Source organism: Paroedura picta, chromosome 10 (assembly GCF_049243985.1).
Source record: "Paroedura picta isolate Pp20150507F chromosome 10, Ppicta_v3.0, whole genome shotgun sequence".
NCBI classification, from domain to species: domain Eukaryota; kingdom Metazoa; phylum Chordata; class Lepidosauria; order Squamata; family Gekkonidae; genus Paroedura; species Paroedura picta.
In genome coordinates this window covers 78,388,129-78,408,448 of record NC_135378.1, presented here as the reverse complement: position 1 = coordinate 78,408,448, position 20,320 = coordinate 78,388,129, and the positions used below count along the sequence as shown (strand labels likewise).

General features: G+C 48.0%; 1 protein-coding gene across 7 annotated transcripts in view; it reads right to left on the bottom strand.

Annotated features, from left to right (window-relative positions):
* Positions 1-264: 264 nt before the first annotated feature.
* The window catches only part of WDFY3 (WD repeat and FYVE domain containing 3), a 161,446-nt gene continuing 141,390 nt past the window's right edge, over positions 265-20,320 (bottom strand). For 6 of the 7 annotated variants that reach the window (XM_077300980.1, XM_077300979.1, XM_077300984.1 and 3 more), the window contains 14 exons: positions 19,446-19,552; positions 19,195-19,348; positions 18,883-18,974; positions 18,165-18,377; positions 15,728-15,875; positions 14,489-14,643; positions 12,880-13,038; positions 11,515-11,694; positions 10,539-10,721; positions 8,092-8,188; positions 6,297-6,626; positions 3,990-4,101; positions 3,090-3,287; positions 265-2,315 (listed from right to left, as the gene is read on the bottom strand). In XM_077300980.1, the coding sequence (XP_077157095.1) occupies positions 2,195-2,315; positions 3,090-3,287; positions 3,990-4,101; positions 6,297-6,626; positions 8,092-8,188; positions 10,539-10,721; positions 11,515-11,694; positions 12,880-13,038; positions 14,489-14,643; positions 15,728-15,875; positions 18,165-18,377; positions 18,883-18,974; positions 19,195-19,348; positions 19,446-19,552 (2,249 nt within the window). In that variant the 3' untranslated portion in view covers positions 265-2,194. The remainder of the gene's footprint in view (positions 2,316-3,089; positions 3,288-3,989; positions 4,102-6,296; positions 6,627-8,091; positions 8,189-10,538; positions 10,722-11,514; positions 11,695-12,879; positions 13,039-14,488; positions 14,644-15,727; positions 15,876-18,164; positions 18,378-18,882; positions 18,975-19,194; positions 19,349-19,445; positions 19,553-20,320) is intronic. The other variant, XM_077300982.1, reaches the window with a different exon arrangement.

Sequence of the window (20,320 nt, the reverse complement as noted above, 5' to 3'; positions counted from 1 at the left end):
TGAGCCAAGTGCTCCCCATCTCACCAACAGGAAACGTCCACCCCCCCCCCCACCGACCCCTATTGGCTCTGCACATGTGCAACCCACACCAAACAATGAATATGCCATCCAGAAGTTTAACAGGACGACTGAGGGAGGGTGACCTTCCATCAGAGAAGAGCACCAAAGGTCGAAAATGTAACACTGGTACAAGGTGTCTATGAAGTTAACACTCGCTCGAAAAAAAAAAAGAAAAGGAAAAAGAACTTTTTACAAAAGAGAGAACGCAGTAAACATCTACACGTGTGCCTTCTTCTAATGACCCAGCATTAGTTGCATTGATGTCGCTAGTGGCCCTCCAGGGCTAAGAATTTCATCTGGAATAATAAAAACGGGATTCTCCCTCCCCCCTTCAAGTTAAAGAGACAGACTTCAGAGGAAAACGAAGCGGATTTATTGAAGGAGTGGAAACGCTGCGGCGTGCGGGAAACTTGCAGACCTTTTCAAACACAATTCGTCCGTCACGGCTGTTAAAAAGACACCGTTTCCAAAATACATTGTTAGCCTTCTAATCGGTGCAGAAGTCTCCCTTACCAAGGAAGATTAAGTAGACCCAAGTGCTTACTGCTGAAAAAGGAAGCATGGCTTTGTTAGAAGCTCTGGGGTGGAAGGACCCCCTTTTCCCTGTGCAAGATATTTGAGCCATTACTGGGGCTCCTCCTGATTTCCCTCAAAGGGGTACTTGACCCCCATTTCGCTCTGTTTTAACCTCCCTTCAGATTCACTTCCCGGTGGGCGTGGTTTGGGCGGTGGTGATTTGTAACCTTTCTCTTCCCCCAAGGGGGACTTCTTGTGGACCATGAATAACTGCTCAAGACTCACGTGCCTCATCACCCAGTTACAGCATATACAAAACAAGCCACACCCACTTTTGAAAACCTCAGGTCTGTGAGTTGAGTCATACGCGGGAGGTTCCCTATGTATCGGCAGAGGCATCCCTTGCGCCGAGAAAAAGCCAGCCTCGTTGAAGTGCGGTGGAAAATGGGCCACTGGGCTCACAATACTCCCATTCGCTTATCTGTGACCCGGGAATGTGAATCATGCCTAGAATTAGCATCGCCCGGTTGCTAACAGCAAGGGCTGCAAGCTGTTCCTGCAGCCCGAAAAGAGAAAAACACTGCATGTATTGCAACAATTTCATTTTCTTCTCCAGTGTGAGCAGGCGCGGGAAGGGGAGGGGCAGCGACTAAGAGTTTCCCATGCAAGCCATTTACTTCTGCTTAGAGCTGGAGTTGGCCTTTCTGATACCCTGGCCAGCTGCTTGCTGCAGTGGTGGTGAAGGAGTCCAACAGCAGGGTCCGCTTTGTATAAAAAGAGGCCTTATTAAGTACGAAGACACAGGCGCTGAAGAGCTTCAGTATAAAAAGTACTGCAACCAAAGGGGTCCTGGTTGCCTTACAGTCGAGAATAAACTACTCCAAGTCCTACTGTCTCCTCCACGAGAGAACAGGTTGGCTTTTGTTCTTTTTTTAAATTTCCCTTTTCTCTCTGAAGAGCCTGGTTTAAATTAAGATAACGCAAGTAACTTAAAAGACAAACATGCAGCCGGGGAAAAAGAGCAGAAAATTAAACAAAAAAAATAATAATGCCTCTTAATGCTTCCCCCCCCCTTGTTTTTATAAAAAAAAAAATCATATTTAAGTAGACAGATGAGCTAAAGTATAGTGGTTGGTCTGAAGTCCCATGTAACAGGCAGTTAAGTTTGTATTTAGATAAAAAGGCCATTATATCTATTTACAGTATCCACAATTCGTTCGCAAAGAAGGCAGATTTACAACTATTTTCTAAAAAGCTGCCTCCTTCTGCAACACAAATAAGGTGACTAGCTCTACAAAACCAAGACAGAAGAAGAGAGGGTGAAAAGGATGGGGGCGTCTTCCTTGGAGCCACGCTGGCCGGAAAGAGTGGACCTCGGGAGCTAAATTGTGGCTGCCGGAACCCCCTCCTCTCCCTTCTGCCACTCACGGACCGCGTGACTCTTTTGATTCCCGTCTCTTGCCGACGGCCAGGAAGTCATCGATCCCTTCTCTCTTGCGGTGCTTTCGCACGCGAGTCTAAAGATGATGCGTGACTTCTCAATACATGACTCGTTCCCACCGCAAAGCCGCTGAGTTCTCGGGGGCCCGTGGCCGGCACGTTGTGCGGCTCTGTCCGGCTAATTCCAAGACCCCTCTTCGGGGCCTCGCTCGTGCTGCAGGTTGTAGTAACAGTTCTGGCACACCCGCACCGGGGAGGAAATTTTCAGACGTTTGATTTCAGATTGGAAACGACTGCACCTGGAAAGATGAGCAGGAAAAGTGTTAAGGTGTGTGTGGGTGTGTGTGTGTGTGGGGGTCACAAAGCACTCATTTGATCAGAACCAGACTACAATTTGTGTGTGTGTGTGTGTGGGGGGGGCTTCCTAGCAGGCAATCAACTGAAGTCATGTAAACTACCCTGAGCCCGCCTGCGGGGAGGGGCCGTAGAAAAGCATATATACGTATAAATATATAAAAAATATAATGCAACCAGACAAAAAACGCCACTGGAATTCCTACCACAGCCAGTGCTAGAGGGGCTTCACATGTGTCAGTCAAGTGTTTATCGGCTGGAGAAGCAACGAGGGTCAAGATAGGCCAGTGTTCACGGCTCTGCTGGTCCACAGAGAAAGACGGCTTTGGGAAAGCCGACCAGAAGGTGAGCAAAGTGGTAGTTTGCTGTTACTCGTAAACTGGAATTTGCTCTTACAAATTAAATGTTCAAAAACCTTCCTGTCAGATGGAGCCAGCAAATACTATTTCTCCGGCCTTCTGGCAGAGATGCCCCTGTTTTGGTCCATTTCCTCTACACGGCAATGAATGAGCTCCTTAATGTCAGCTCCCTCGAAAGTAAGCAGGCGCTCACTCACCTAGGAACTCAGAGCCAAACTGAATGCATGAAGTGGGGGGGAAGAGAGAAGACGGCAGACTAACTACCGACACGAACGAAGGGGCCGGGCCACGGCTGCTCTTCCAAAGGCACAAGCAGCAGGCTCGGTAATCAGCCTGCGGAGGAGCAAAGCGCGGTCTTACTTCTGGCAGAAGAGCTGCCCGCAGTTCCGGCAGTGGTGGCGCCTTTCGGTGAGAGAGAAGCGCACGGAGCAGCTGGAGCAACTGTCTCCCCCCTCGTCTTTCACCCAGTGGTCCGCGGCGGAACGGCCGGGTTGGTCGCTCACGGACCAGCTGAACACTCGGCCTCTGCTGTCTCCGACCAGAATCCTGCTGTGGTCTCTGCAAAAGAGGCGTGGCGACAACAGCGTCCCGTTACTTTTACGGCTGGCAAGGCGCATATTAGCAGCTGGAGGGATGAGTGCCCCGGGTTAAAAGGAACCAGTTTCCCCATTTCCCTTAAAATGCTGGCACAGAAAGGCTCTGTCCAGCCAGCTGACACAGTGGCCTGCTGAAGCTTTCTGCTTCCAGCAATTTCCCCGCAAGCTCCTCTTGGAAAACTCGCCAGCGGGAGCATTGCTGAAGCCGCCCCAGTAGGGTGCTCCAGACACAAAATGAGTAAATGAGCCACCGTGCCTAACAACTCGACACCGTACAGAGAAGGTGCCCAGGTAATTTGAATTTATTTGCAACCAGCAGCCAATATTCCTGATTGGATCACAAGAACGGATTAACTTTGAAGAGTCAGTTTGTGCTCCTGTTTCAGTAGGGGGAGGAGCTGCAGCTCAGTGATGGGAGCCTCCGCTTGGCATGCAGCCGATTCCAGGCTCAATCCCCGGCATCAACAGTTAACGTATCTGGCAGAAGGTGAGGTGAGGCCTCTGCCTGAGCAGCTGACAGCCTGAGTGCACATTGCTGACTGGGACAGATCAAGAATCAGACGCAGTGCAAGGAAGCACCACGTGCATCCTGATGCCTTAATCTGTGGCGCTGCGTCGTTTTGAAGATGCACATGCAAAGACGGACAGTTAGCCATTCACTCACTTGGAAATGCCTAGTGCTGTGATCTCCGCAGGATGTGCGTTGTCCTTGCGATCAAAGGCGGTGTGCATAGTTAGCTTGCTCCTAAATACTAGCTGACGCTCCCACCTGTACCCTAGGAAACAAAGGAGGATGTTAGATGGTAAGGATCCCCTTGGGACAAGGCCTCGCCTATCAACCCATGAGACTGCTGCAAAAGCAAGTTTGGCAGGTGGGCGGGGACAGGAAACCTAGTCTGCAGGTAGCCCGTAAGCCACAGTCCTTGTTCGAACTTCCACATGGCAAAAAGAAATATAAGGAACCTGGGATATAGGTCCAAACTCTGACAGATGCTCCTATGCATACAAAGCAGAATGGAAGCTTAATGAAACTGATGGAGAAGGAAGGAGGGAAGGAGGGAGGGAGGGAGGGAGGGAGGGAGGGAGGAAGGAAGGAAGGAAGGAAGGAAGGAAGGAAGGAAGGAAGGAAGGAAGGAAGGAAGGAAGGAAGGAAGGAAGGAAGGAAGGAAGGGAGGAGAAATGGTGGATGAAATAGATACAGGGGCTAATAAGAAGACTCAGGGTTAGGAGGGAGGGAGGGGGGAAAAGAAACTGCTGGAGAAGAGCTCCCTGCTCCTCTAACTTCCCCTAGAACACTTCCTAGCAAGAAGAAATGTTTTTACATCTAATGTGACGGGGAAAGTTTCCCCAAATATCTGCATCTGAAAGTTACTGCTTCCGTAGCTGTGAAGTCTCGGACACTCTAATACATATTGTATTGGATTGCCGAGTTCTTTCAGCCCAATGAGCTGCTATTTAATGTTATTTGGCAGATATGTATTCCAAATCCCTCATTATAAAACCATTGTTATCTGAACAAGATCCTTCCAAACTTGCCACGATTGTGCTTGCTCTTGGGAATATGCTGAAAATAGTCAGAAACGTGGCTTTGTATAAGTAATCTTTAGTGTTTGGGTTTTGTTCTCTCTGGATTGTGGCTTATTAGGCCAATAAAGGTTTCTGATGTCTGATATCTTCCCCTAGTACATACACAACAACCAGTTGTCTGCGGGAAGTGGGTCCAAGGTAGGGATGTGTGCCTCAGCTCAGTTTGGCTGCTCTGGCAATCACCGAAGCCCAAGGTGGCATGTAGGAGGCCAGCACCATAGTGCAGAGAGGAGGGGTGGTGGTGGCCACATGTGTTGCTGCTGGCTGGCGCACTGTTGCCACCCCTCCTCTCCACGCTGGGGCGCTGGCCTCCTATGCCCTGCTTCAGGCTTTGGTGATCGACTAGGTGGCCGAACCGAGATGAGGCGCACATCCCAATCAAGGCATCCTGCTCAGCTAGAAGCCACACGGCCAACTCTCCCCTCAAATCTGCAGACTGGATGATCCCTCTCTCCTGGCAGTCTCTATCTCAATATGGATATTTGAGGGTGAAAATCAGTTTGAAATAGAACACGTTGAATATAAATGTGTGTAAGAAAGTGGGTTTTGAAGAAAAACATTTTATATATATTGACATTTTAGGAATCAGTGAACTAAAATGGACAGGAATGGGTGAATTTAACTTAAATGGACTCCGGGGAATGGTAGAGGACAGGAAGGCCTGGAGGATCATTGTCCATGGGGTCGCGATGGGTCGGACACGACTTCGCACATAACAACAATAACAACTATAAAATATACTGTAGTTTTGTCATATTATCTATGTTCCAGAAGTAGCAGCGAGTATATAGAAATTGTGAAAATGTGCAGAACTGAGTATGTTACAATGGTAAAATTAATAATTCAGTTGAAGTTTAAAGGCAGAACTTTTTTTTTTTTTTTTTGCAAAAATACGGTACTTTTCTTCCTGAAACCCCCAAACTTTCAGAATTTCCAAAAAATCCTGGATCCACATATTGTACCAATTTTGGAATCTGGGTTTTTCCAGAATCACCCAATTTTTTTCAGGTCCAATAAACATGAACCGGGAAAAAAAACTGAATTAAAAACAATTTTACAGCGCTAACTTCTACCTCCAAAATCTTGCTGGTCTCTAAGGTGCTACTGGAGTATTTCCTGGGCAGGGAAACTGGCCAGTGGGCAGCTGTTTTCTTGCATAACACCTTCACCACACCTGCACAGGCAAGGCCGTGACTGAAATGGTCTCAACTAGGATGGGGAGAGCTTCTAGGGGGAGAGCTTCTAGGATCACGCCTGGCTTGGCCCTCAGCCCGGGAAGTGCAGCCCGGTCTGATCCTGCCCTCGGCCAGGTCCAGCATCCCCAAACCCTACTATAGCATGGACTACAAGGAACAGTTTACAAAGAGGAGTTTCCCTGCCGTACCTGGCTTGAGCTTACTGTAATGCCGCAGCTCCCCTGGATTCGGATGCGGGTGGTTAACCTGAGGGTGGGGGTATCCCTTCGTCTGCCCATCGGAGTAGTTCACGAAGATGAAGCCTTCTTTCTCATCCAAGCTGAGCTGGTCTGACCAGCGCCTTGAGTCGTCAGAGCTGCTGTCCGCCGACCACGCTGCCGCTGCTCGGCTTGAGGTCGACCGAGGCCTGTGGCTGGCACTGCCTGGCTGGTTCTGGCCCTCCGGCAGCTTGGCGTCCTGGCTGAGACCCTGCTCTTCGGCTTCGGAATCACTGCTCTCTTCGTCCTGAGCTTCCTGCCCTATTAGACACAATGCAAAATACTTCCTGGGTTCACGTCCTGCCCAACGCCGTGACAGCTTTGCCAGGAAACAAACACGGCCGTATTCACACAGGTAGAGGGACTTATTTTCCATGTTAATTTCATCACTGCTGTTGTACAAAGACATGGCTAACAGCTCTATTTGTGTTCATCTAAGCCAGGGGTGAGCAAACTGCGGCCCTCCAGATGCCCATGGACTACAATTCCCATGAGCCCCTGCCAGCGAATGCTGGCAGGGGCTCATGGGAATTGTAGTCCATGGGCATCTGGAGGGCCGCAGTTTGGACACCTCTGATCTAAGCCTATGAAGGAGACAGACAAGTACAGTGTTCAAAGATACGGTCATGCATTCCCTGTCGCTTTGTGACCAAGGGTGTACTTGCAAGTCCTCTGAGCAAATCAGCCAGCTACTGCAGGCTGATAAAGCCACAAAGGGACTCCTTGGAGAGAGATTCTGTCACTTGAGCTGATGGGGAAAGTGTGAAAACCATCGCTCTGGACTCAAGCATGACTGGCCTCTGACACCACTGCATGAAAGCCAAGAGTGAAAATTCTGTCATCGTACCCCTGGTGCTTCTCCCTCTCTCAGGTTTGGACTCTCGCCACACCTGAAAGAGAAAACTACACTGACTGGCTTCCTACAAGACTGCAGCACCTTGGCACACGATTTAGTGGGCAAGGTTTGTCCTCAGTCCTTCACTTCTGATGGAAACAAGAGAGGAAAGCTTCCAGTTAACACCTGGAGCCCCTGAAGAATCAATCCAACCTCTTAGAATCATAGAATCATAGAATCATAGAGTTGGAAGGGGCCATACAGGCCATCTAGTCCAACCCCCTGCTCAACGCAGGATCAGCCCTAAGCATCCTAAAGCATCCAAGAAAAGTGTGTCTCCAACCTTTGCTTGAAGACTGCCAGTGAGGGGGAGCTCACCACCTCCTTAGGCAGCCTATTCCACTGCTGAACTACTCTGACTGTGGAAATGTTTTTCCTGATATCTAGCCTATATCGTTGTACTTGAAGTTTAAACCCATTACTGCGTGTCCTCTCCTCTGCAGCCAACAGAAACAGCATCCTGCCCTCCTCCAAGTGACAACCTTTCAAATACTTAATGAGGGCTATCATGTCCCCTCTCAACCTCCTTTTCTCCAGGCGGAACATTCCCAAGTCTCTTGCACTATGCCGGACACTCACAACCCTCTCGCTCATCCACTGTCACCTGCCACCCCCTTGAACCTTCACAGAATCAGCTTCTCCGCCAGATGACAATTCAGCCTCTGTTTCAAAATTTCCAAAGATGGAGAACCCACCACTGCCCTTCAACACATACACTGTTCATGTTGTCCCCCACCTATATTATGAACATGCAACACAAGAGGATATATTTTCATAGTTGGAAAGTACAGGGGGGGTGGTAGAGAGGGGATAAACTAGCATCATAATCACCTATTTGTGTCTCTGGGCACTCTTCCTGTATCTCAAGGACCTCCACAGGTTCAGGAGCGGGCGTTTCTGGGACCTGCAGGAACTCCATCCGCCAGAACTAGGAAAATCAGATCAAAGTGTGGTGAGCAGATCCGGACTTTGGCAAGCAGTCATGTTTCATTTGACACTGACAGTCTCTTGTTCAGCCTTCAATTTAAAGTCAGATGTTTCTCGTCTTGCTTGCTCAAAAGCCTACAGGATGCTGAAAGCCTCAGCATGTAAAAATTTATGTGCCGTACTTTCTATAGCAAGGGACTACAGTTCATGAATTTCTGTCTCGTGGACGTGGCCTGCTGTTTGTTATGATCAAGGTTTGCTTTAAACTAGAGTCTGTACAAGGCAGAGAAACTCTTACTTGCCCCAGAACACTTAACAGGTTAACTTCTACAAGAACATCTAGAACAAGGGTAGTCAAACTGCGGCCCTCCAGATGTCTGTGGACTACAATTCCCATGAGCCCCTGCCAGTATTTGCTGGCAGGGGCTCATGGGAATCGTAGTCCATGGACATCTGGAGGGCTGCAGTTTGGCTACGCCTGATCTAGAACAAGTTCAAGGTTCTAAAAGCTACTGTGGGAGTTCAGGGAGGTATTTCCTGGAAAACAGGTGGCTGTTGATGTAAGTAATTCAAGCCGATAGAAAAGGTGCTTCTCTCTAATTATAGCTGGTGAAGTAAGCAAAGCTTTCATTAGAGAAGCATTTATAGCAATTGCTGCTAAGAAGAAAAGAGAAAATAAATAGAACAAAGAAATGAACTGAAAAAAATAGAGTTTGGAGCCAGATCATTAAAAAAAAAAAACTCAATGAAGATTTGCTAGTAGAAATCAAACAAGTAAAAACCCAACCAGAAATGTTAGAGATGAAAGAGATGCGGCAGAAAACAACTCTGCTGTATGCTCTCTACAGGGCATCCTTTTTCAACCTGTTGCTTAGAAATTTGGTAAACATTTAGATTGTGCGGAAACAATCTGTCTGATAATGTATCTGTTCACGAACCACCACAAACAGCCAGAAAGCTTGTGGAACGTTTGTGCCAGTTGATCTGCCGCAATCTTCACAAACCATGTACTTGCCAAAATTTGCCGCAAACTTTAGTTTCGTGCCCAATCTCTAGCTACTGGACTCAAATCGAACTGGGTACAGCCAGGATCCAAAGAATTACACAATGAGCTCCGCCAGCCCAAGGTGGTACATTGGGAAAAGTTATGTATAGTTGTTCTTGATGGGAGTATTCAGTCATGTGTCTGCCCATTTTCTGGCACTGCCCAGATGTGGGTTTAACGGCCTCATAAGCTGTTTGAGAGAATTAGGGCTCTGTGTCGTTTGGCAAGGGCTTCTCTGGCCATTTCAAAACGCTAATTTGTTATTAAAACCAAATGGTCGTTTTTCAAAACCACAGTGGAACACTTGAGAGCGCTTCATAAACCATTAAAAAGCAATTCAGCCTAGAGTTCAGAACAGAAATGCCTTTAAGAAGAAAATAACACAGGCCATCTCAACAGGCCTCGAATGTACATTTAATTCACAGCCCTCATATTTATGGCTCTTCCTGCCCATGAAGACCTGGGCGAGCTAACAACGTGTGAAAAACCCCATCACCATTTACCTGGACATCAATTCGGCAGTTAAAACAGTATTGCATTTCTGATCTCATTTGTCCTCTGTGCCCAGATTAAATGGAGTGGAACATTGTTACCCACTTCTTTAGAACCTGATCTTTGAAGCTACTTTTGCGGTAGTGACTTGAACACAGAAGGAGCGGCAATTTGGAATAAGTCCCTAGGAATTCTATACAAGGGATTTCATTACACATTTCAAGAGGATAACTATGAGTTTATGCAATGACATCAAGTATTATGGAGTTCTGGTTTCCGTTCCTCTCGACAACATATGTGACCTGACTGCTAAGTTAGGAGGGGCCGTGGGTCAGCCGGGATGCATCTGCTTGCCATGCAGAAGATTTCAGCTTCAAACCCCGACATCTCCAGGTAAAACAACCAGGCTGCAGGAGATGTGAAAGACCTCTGCCTGGGAGTCTGGAGAGCTGCTGCTAGTCAGAGTAGACCAGGAGTAGTCAAATTGCGGCCCTCCAGATGTCCATGGACTACAATTCCCATGAGCCCCTGCCAGCAAATGCTGGCAGGGGCTCATGGGAATTGTAGTCCATGAACATCTAGAGGACCGCAGTTTGACTACCCCTGGAGTAGACAGTACTGCCCTTGATGGATCAAGGGTTATAAGGTAGCTTCATGTGGTCCAGATCCCGGGGGGGGGGGTATGTCTCAAAAGGGAGGTGGTCATAGGAACAGGAGGAGCAGAGCCATGTCATACATCCCAAGACACCAAGGAGATGAAAGAGAGATGCTGTCCCTTCCATACATTTATTTCAGCACCGCTACTGGTACTTACTCGGACGACGCCATCCGAATGCCCGGTCACAATAACGTTCTGCGTATCCCATTCGTTCATTTCCGACATGAGGCTGCACAGGATCTGCTGGCTGCGCCCAGTGAATGTGTTCACACTCACTATGGGATTGCCGTTGATGCTCCACACGTGGATGTAAGTGCCAGCGCAGGACACGATATCCCCCTGGAAAGGGGGAATTAAGACAGACATGATTAGGTCTTAAAAGAAAACCCTCAGCCAAGAGTTAGGGCAGTCTGACACACATATGATGTTCCGGTCGGGCCTGACTGTGTTATCTAGTGCGGTGGTCCCCAAGCTTTTTATCACCGGGGACCGGTCAACGCTTGACAATTTTACTGAGGCCCAGGGGGGGGGTAGTCTTTTGCCGAGGGATGTCACCGCCGCCTGAGCCCCTGCTCCACTTGCTTTCCCGCCGGCGCCCCTGACTTCCCGCCGCCCACTGGGGGGCGCTGCCAGCAGCAGCTGCACAGCGTCACGCTGAGGGGGAGCCCCGGACATGGTGGCCGCCCGAGAGCACCAAAGGTGAGCCGGCGGCAGAGTGTCAGGGCAGCCCCCAAAGCAGCAGCCGGGGGGGAGGACGAGAAGGAACCGCAGCCCGGTACCGACTGATCCACGGACCGGTCCCGGTCCCCGGACCGGGGGTTGAGGACAGCTGATCTAGTGGATGCTTTCTGATTTAAGGCAAACTGAATGCTTTTCATATATAGCAGTAGTAACATGTGAAAACATGCAGGTATGGCCAATCAAAAAAGGCATTCTTCCCCAGTTGTGGCTTGGGCCTAGGAGCATGACACTGAAGAGCTGCGGGTGGAGGTCCAACCCTGTCGTAGAGGACAGTCTTGGGCACAACCAGATAAAGTCCCTTTCTAAGCACAGTATCTTATAAAAGGAGCAGTCAATGAAATCTCCCCGAAAGCTTCGCGAGGTTGCTTAGGCAGGGTGTGTCGGTTCGTACCGTCAATTCGTTAATGCAGAGAGCTGAAACCGGGGCCCGGTGACCTCGAAGCTGGGTTACGAAGGAGAGTTTATTCAAATCCCAGATGATGCAGGTCCGGTCACGGGACCCGCTCACAATGATATGATAGGCCAGTGAGGCTGTTAAACATGTGACTGTCTCTGTATGTCCCAGCAGTGCCTAGAAGGAAAGCAGAAGAGGATGTGATGCATGCCGGAACATTCACAGATACAAACAGGAATCAGAGAAAGGGGAAGCAAAATGCGAACTTGGGAAACATATATTATTACTTGCTTGTAACAGCAACTTAAATAGAGTTCCTGCACAATACGGTGCTACGGAAAGAGAATATAGCAGTAGAAGTTGCAAACTATTGATTGCATCAGTAGGAATTCCCCAAGCAAGCTTCGGTGGACTGAAGAAAGGAATGGTGAATTCGAGAAAGAATTCATCAGGAAAGGGTTTTGTTCAGGAAGTTCAAAACAGGCTCCTTACCCAAGTAATGGTAAAGGTAAAGGGATCCCCTGTGCAAGCACCGAGTCATGTCTGACCCTTGGGGTGACGCCCTCTAGCGTTTTCATGGCAGACTCAATACAGGGTGGTTTGCCATTCCCTTCCCCAGTCATTACCGTTTACTGGGTACTCATTTGACCGACTGGGTACTCATTTGACCGACCTCGGAAGGATGGAAGGCTGAGTCAACCTTGAGCCGGCTGCTGGGATTGAACTCCCAGCCTCAAGGTCAGAGCTTCAGACAGCATGTCAGCTGCCTTACCACCCTGTGCCACTAGAGGCTCATTACCCAAGTACTACCCCTCATTTCTAGCCTTGAAATCTCAGCTGGGACAAGCATTCATTCGGTTGGCTGGAAAGGTATCAAACTGGGTTAAACAAAGAAACCGTTCTGATAAATGCAACTACTTAGTCACATGCACAGGTCCACCAGAGCTTTCTAGAGTCTGCCCCCGGAGCACTCCTGTCCATTTCCCCACCCGTGTCTACATCAAAGGGAGGACAAATCTTCCCATTTATACTTTCTCATTCGCACACTGAAATAATTTCCCAAACGTTTCATTTCATGGGTTGACAAATTATGCCAGACCTTTGCTTTCATAGAAAGCCGGCATTGTGTAGCAGTTACCCTGTCAGACTAGCATCTGGGAGGCCCAAGTTCGAATCCCCACTCTGCCATGGAAGCTGGGTGGGTGACCTTCAGTCAGTCACCTTCTCTTAGTCTAACCTACCCAATGGAGATGCTGAGATAAAACAGGGGAGAGGAGAATAATGCAAACGGTTTGGGTCCCCATTAGAGAGAAAGCTGGGGTACAACTGAAGTAAATACAATATGCAAAAATAAATATTTACCTGCTTAAGTGTGAGTGCTTTGGCTTTTTCCTTGGAAGTGCCCATTTCCCATACACAGACCACTGTACTGGTCCCCCCAGTAATGACCAGTTTGGGATTTGGGCAGATTGCACAGAGAACCTGGCCCCATTCCGAGAGGCATTCATAAACTATCACAGCCTAGAAAGTTGTAAAAAAAACTGGGTCAGCTTCTCAGGAAACAACCAGCTCAACATCGTTATGTCTGTCTCGGAAAGATTTGGTTTGGAGGAAGGCAGGAATAGCATGTATCAAAAAACCTAAAACCCAACAATGGGAGGAGAAAGCAGGTAATACATTTCCTACAGTCTGGGCCCATAACCTTAGAATTGGGTTTTGCCTTCTCCAAAAGGTAGCTCCAAAAAGTAGCAGTGCACTTGGAAGTTCTGCTATTTGGAAATTTTTAAGCAGAGGTTGGATAGCCATCTGATGGAGAGGCTGATTCTGTGAATGATGAGCAATAGGGTTGTGAGTGCCCTGCATAGAGCAGGGGGTTGGACTGGATGACCCAGGAGGTCCCTTCCAACTGTTATTCTGTGATTCTATACTCTCCACCAATGGAACCAGATTCCTGGACCAGTCTATTTTGTGGAGAGGAAGCAAACCCAAGGATGGTGTGTTAGAAGAACGTAGACAAATACCAGTTTGGTTTGGGTTTTGCATTAAATGTCAAGGTATGAGATGTATAGGAGCGGTTTGTTAGAAACTGCTTGCTTTCCTTCTCCTCCTCACTTGAATGACATGCCAAAAGGAGAGGGGCTACAGCTCAGTGGCAGACCATCTGCTTTGCATGCAGGAAGTTTGAGGCTCGATCCCCAGCTTCTTCCATTGACAGGACCAGGTAGGAGGCAATGTGAAAAACCTCCGCCTGAGACCCTGGTGGAGACCCTCTGCCTGAGGCCTGCAGCCTGAGCAACATCACTGACCATGGTGGACTAAGGGCCTTGATTCAGTATAGAACAGCTTCACGTGTAGCTATCATGGTTCTATCATTAACTACAGTTAACGTTTCAGCAAATGCTACACCTGTCATCGTATCATATCAGAAGATATGAATTGAGCAGCCTTTCTTAATGTTTTTACCGTTGAGAAACCCCTGAAACATTCTTCAGGCTCTGAGAAACTCCAGAAGTGGCGTGATTATGCAGAATATAGTTAACTAGGGGCCAAGCCCACTGCATTCAAGAATACAACAGGCGCTAGATAGGAGGGGTGGGTGGGTGGAAGAACTCCCCCTCCCCCCAGGACCTGGAAAGGCTGCAGACGGCTGTTATGGAACTCACTGGCAGGGGCAGCTCTCTCATGCGGCAGGGATTTGCAGCCTCCGAGCCTCGGAGGGAAGTGGAAGGAGGAGGGGGTGGTCAGGGGTGGGGGATGGAAGGTGATTGGCTGGCTGTTGGACAGACAGGCAAGCCGGTTGGAGGAGGATGCACTCAGAGGTGGCACAGTGTTCAGCACTGAGTGGCGCGTAAGCCATGAGACATGCTCCTCCTCTTAGGCCTTACCAGAAATATTAAGTGGAACAGATGACAGAAAATGTTAACTGTAGTTAACATTCGGTGGAAGAAGCACAACAATTCAGCATACGAACCTTGTCTGATTCATAGGCTCCTAGCCTGCAGCTGAGATCTGCATAACCCCAAGCAAATGTTTTATTCCAGGCAGGTGGAATGAGCACTTTATTTTGCTCTACGGCCAAGATCCCTTTGTCAGTGCACACGATTTGCCCCACGGGCTCCTTCAGCTCTACTCGGAAAATAAAAGCAGCAATAGAGGTGAGTAGCAAACACAAGCTTCAGTTTAGGGGAAAAAAAACAGATGTTCCTTCTGAGTTTCAGCACATGCTACACCTGTCATCGTATCATATCAGAAGGGCAGCCTTTCTCTATGATTTTACCATTGAGAAACCCCTGAAACATTCTTCAGGTTCTGAGAAACTCCAGAAGGGGCAAGATTATGCAAGATTATGCAGAATATAGCTGTGTACATGCCAACCCAGGGGCCCTCCCCTTCCCACCCCCTCTAGGCCCATCATCATCCATTTTGGGAACGGGGGGGGGGGGCAGGTTAACACAATTGTATATGGTCATATCACCCAATAAGTGTCTAACAATTAAATAAAATTAAAAAGTAATTTACTCCCACCTATTCAGAAACCCTTCCAGCCTGGTCTAGGGCGTGCACAGATAGAAGCATTTTTATTTTGTGCAATCAGACAGCAAGGAGATATCTTAGCAATTCCTCTAAGACTGCTGCTCACACAGAAATCTGCCATGAGAGCCAACCCATTATTCAGATCCTGCTTATGTTTGTGTGTCTTGATAATCTCCTATTTCAATGGGATATACCAAACGTCAGGTGGCCTAGGAGAGCCGCATTTGAGCTCAAGGCCCTTATTGGATACAAGCAACACAGAGACTAAATAACATAAAGGTAAAGGTATCCCCTGTGCAAGCACCAAGTCAAGTCAGACCCTTGGGATGATGCCCTCTAGCATTTTCATGGCAGACTCAATACGGGGTGGTTTGCCAGTGCCTTCCCCAGTCATTACCGTTTACCCCCCAGCAAGCTGGGTACTCATTTTACCGACCTCAGAAGGATGGAAGGCTAAGTCAACCTTGAGCCGGCTGCTGGGATCGAACTCACAGCCTCATGGGCAGAGCTTCAGACAGCATGTCGGCTGCCTTACCACCCTGCGCCACAAGAGGCTCTAAATAACATATATGTTAAATTAATAAATAAATTAGTACACAGCTCTGGCAGAGTGTACAACCAAGACAGTCTCTGTCAAGCACAACCACGGGTCAGCACAAAGGGGAAGAGCGCTTACCTTTTACAGGTGCAAGGGAAGGCCTGAGGTTGTCTAAGTGATGGAAAAAGATCTTGTCACTTGCAGCACTGGGCGGGACGGAAATCCCAGGTAACTCTCCGTTCATTCGGCTTCTCACTCGCTTGGGGGGATGCGGTTTCTTAAACAACTGCAGCAGGAGAGAACACACAACAAGCTTAGAGGCAAGATGACGTAGATTTGGCTGCAGGCACAGCACCTTTCAAAGGTCTGTGCACAAAGGTCTGTTGATTGCAAATAAGTTCTCCAAGGAGAAGCGCATGGGAAGAAACAGTGGTGCCAAGTTATTCATTGCCAACGGAAGGAGGAGGGACTGAAGACCACCGCTATTCATCTGCTGGGCTGTGGCCACTGGGCAACATAAGCTTCTAGCAGCAGAGGAACGGACAACCCTTGCTTTTCTATTTCGCACTGGCAGAGAATAATCACGTATGCAATTTTGACTTTGTGAAACCTGCTCTGAGTATGCCAATAGGAAGGCGAGGTATAAATAAAACAAAATGAACTTTGCTGCCCTCTCACATATAATTGGGGAGAGAAATTGCTATCTATGGTTGTCACAGGAGACAGCTGCCTCGAGGGAGAAATGGGGACCAAGACCCTGCTGGATCTCCTCCTCGTGTTCAGTAACATCTACCATGGGCTCTTTATTTCATTTATCTAAAACATTTTATACGGCCCAACTTAGGATCCTTAAAGCAGTTAATAATTAATTTTTTTGAAAACGTGTGTGTGTGTGTGTGTACATGCCCACAAATACATATATGTGCTTCCTGTCTGTATCTTGTGTAGTTGTCCTTTCTGTATACGCAACAACGAAACAAAAAAACCTCACAAACAGGAAGCAGAAAGAATGCCAAACACAACGCAAAATCTTCACCCACTAATGAAAGACAATGACGTACAGAGACAGACTAATCTCCCCAGGGCAGGAAAGTCATAATTCGGTGTCACAATGAAGGCGGTCTTCTCTTGACTCGCCATCCATCTAGTCTCAGAGAGCAGGGATGGGACCTGGGAGGAAACCAGAGATGCAGCTTGGCAAGCATGAAGGTGCCAGGCTGAGAAAGGCTTTGCAGGTGACAACCAAGCAGGGCCTGGAAGCATATAATATAAGGAAACGGGGCAAAGGACACAGCATCCATGTCTGAGAGTGAGATGCCTTCACAAGCAGCTTCACGTGACTACGTCATAGCAGGCTGATATTGTTTTGTTTGCTGTTGCTTGGCAAGTTTTGTTATTTTAAAGGCTTTAGAGCAGGGGTAGTCCAACTGCGGCCCTCCAGATGTCCATGGACTACAATTCCCATGAGCCCCTGCCAGCATTTGCTGGAGGGCTGCAGTTTGACTACCCCTGCTTTAGAGATTTTGATAGTGCATTTTATAGCATGGCGTGCTATGCCAGAAGGCAGTGCGTAGAACATCTGGAGCAATACACAAACAAGGGTTTTGCACTCAGCCTTTTGGGCTCTTCAGGAGCTGATGTGTTTGTGGGTGTCTTTCTGTTTTCTTTACAATCCTAATAGTACGACAACCAAACTCGTATTTTACATCTTCAAGACATCAAAGGGCACCCTTCGAGAAATTATCTGACTGAAGCTACACTAGACTCAGGCTTTTACATAGTTTGTACAATTACAATGGAGTTTGCAAAGGAGAGCTCTCAAGGTCCTGTAGAAACATGGGCACTTACATAGCTCTGTACTCTGTACAGGCCGTCTATAAACCCCTGTTCAGCCACTGCTTAAGACTGCCAGTGAGAGGGAGCTCACCATCTCCCTAAGCAGCCAATTCCACTGCTGAACTACTCTGTGAACTTTTTTTCCTGATACCTTATCGGTACTTTTCTACATGCAGTTTAAAGTCATTACTGTGGGTCCTCTCCTCTGCTGCCAACAAGAACCGCTCCCTGCCCTCCTCCAAGCAACAACCTTTCCAATACTTAAAAGAGAGCCATCATGTCCCTCCTTTCAACCTCCCCTTCTCCAGACTGAACATTCTCATTTCCCCCAGCGTTTCTTCATAGAGCTTGGTCATAATTGGAAGGGACCTTCAGAAGGAAGAAGAGTCTGGAGAAGGGCCTCTGGCAAAGGCAGGCAGGTACATAATGGGAGAAAGTGGCCTTTAAGAACCTCTTGCCCCAGTGTCCTTATGGCCTTGCATGTCAATGCCAGGAATCTGAACTGTGCTTGAAAACAGACTGGTATCTTGTGAGGTTCTTTCAAAACTGGGGAAAATACATTTCTCACAGTTATCCCCAGTTATTGATCTGGCTGCGATATTCTGGATCAGATGAAGCCTGTAAACTGACTTCAAGGGAAAGCCCCAAAAGCAAAGTCTTATAGTAGTCAAGATCGGAAATGATCATATCTTGACTTGGTTGTGTGCTCTCAAGCAAATCCAAACCGAAGCACCATTACCTGTTTGGGTATCTGTCCAAAGTTATTAATAAATCCTATGGTAGCTGTTTCTTTTAAGGGATCGTTTATGTTGTATATGTCCACTTGCCCCTCATAGAAAAGATGATGGAAGACATTGACGGCTTCTACCGCGGCAGGTCCTTGCTGCTTATAGCCAAAGATTAAGTCAATCCACTCGTGTAGGTGTGCGCTCACAAAATCGCATTCCAAAGCCTGTAATTTTAAATACGTACATCAAATCAGGCATTACCTGTTAGCGCTTTAGGACAGGGTGGGAGAAATGCAGAATACCTTAATCACATAGTACAAATTTCACAGCTGGTGCTGGATGGTATCCAAGGTTGCCCTTGGGCAAACAGAAGAAACTCCTATGTTCAGAGGTGGGGTAGGGAGAGGATAGAATTTCCTGCACAAGATAGAGGTCCCTTTGCCAAATCCCCAACCCTCCAGAGAAGCCTGGGGGGGGGAGGCACAGGTAGTTGGGGAGGGGCGGAGGGGGGGGGAAGCCAATCACAGTTTATTGGACCAACCCACTGCAGCCAAGGACAGAAAGATAGAAAAATTACGATTACGTCTTTGTGCAAATACAAACTCAAGCCCTGGATCGAGGAATCCTGCATTGAGCAGGGGGTTGGACTAGATGGCCTGTATGGCCCCTTCCAACTCTTTGATTCTATGATTCTATGATTCTATGAATGTGATAAAAGAGGTGTATTACCTCTCGATGAACTCTGATAAATTCACGGGGATCGCCTTTAGCCCAGGGGGGGAGTATTACATCCCCAAGTTTAGTGCCATTCTGCTTGCAGCCTATAAGACAAAACACAGATCTTTAGTGACATATAATTCCTTGCAATTGAGGACGTGTTTGAATGAGACTGTGGACTCCTGAGCACAGAGTTCAAGCATCACCTCTCTGTTATTAGCTTGATATGTAGGCTGTGCCCTGTTACAGCTGTACGCTAAATCATTATTAAACACAGGTGTGTCAGGTAGGAACAGTCCTGAGATCAGAAGCAATTTCCCCCACCTAGATCGAAGTTGTTGGAATTGAGCAATAACTCTGGGAGGTAGAAAAATTCAGGGATGAGCTCCTTGACGTCTGCCATGTTGTGCTTGGATGCGGAGTACCAGGCTTCCCGCACACTGTGAAACATCCTGTCCGCCAGGTCGAAGTGTCCACCCTTTGGAACAAAAGGAGAAACAGTTTCATGACGCTGTGGAGACAACCTGTGCCGTCTGGCGCAACCTTGAATCAAGACGGTAAATTGCATGCCGTGCCTGTAGCCTTAGAAATATCTGTGTGAAGGGCTCCATCCGCACAAGATACGAAGCGACGATCATAGCAGATGAATAGTGTGTGCCATAATGATATGCCGGAGTTTCACCTGGAAGGCAGGGGAAAAGAATGCCGTAACTGAAAGGGAAATGCCCACAAATAAGGCCACATTAAATTAATTCATCTCTTTAAAAAAATGCAGAACTGTGACAATGAGATGCTGAAAGCTGTTTACGTTTTTAGGATTCAATATCGCAAATGCTGACATTTGGCAGCAACCCATCAACTGGTTACCAAGTAAAGCCAGTTTGGTGTTGTGGTTAGGAGTGCAGACTTCTAATCTGGCATGCCGGGTTCGATTCTGCACTCCCCCACATGCAGCCAGCTGGGTGACCTTGGGCTCACCACAGCACTGATAAAGCTGTTCTGACGGAGCAGTGATATCAGGGCTCTCTCAGCCTCACCCACCCCACAGGGTGTCTGTTGTGGGGAGAGGAAGGGAAAGCGAATGAAAGCCTCTTTGAGACTCCTTCAGGTAGAGAAAAGCGGCAAATAAGAACCAACTCTTCTTCTTCCTCAGTGATATCAGGGCTCTCTCAGCCTCACCCACCCCACAGGGTGTCTGTTGTGGGGAGAGGAAAGGGAAGGTGACTGTAAGCCGCTTTGAGCCTCCTTCGGTTAGGGAAAAGCGGCATATAAGAACCAACTCTTCTTCTATATCAGTAATCTCAGGGCTCTCTCAGCCTCACCCACCCCACAGGGTGTCTGTTGTGGGGAGAGGAAAGGGAAGGCGAATGTAAGCCGCTTTGAGCTTTCTTCGGGTAGAGAAAAGCGGCATATAAGACCCAACTCTGCTTCTTCTAAACTGCAGAGCAAA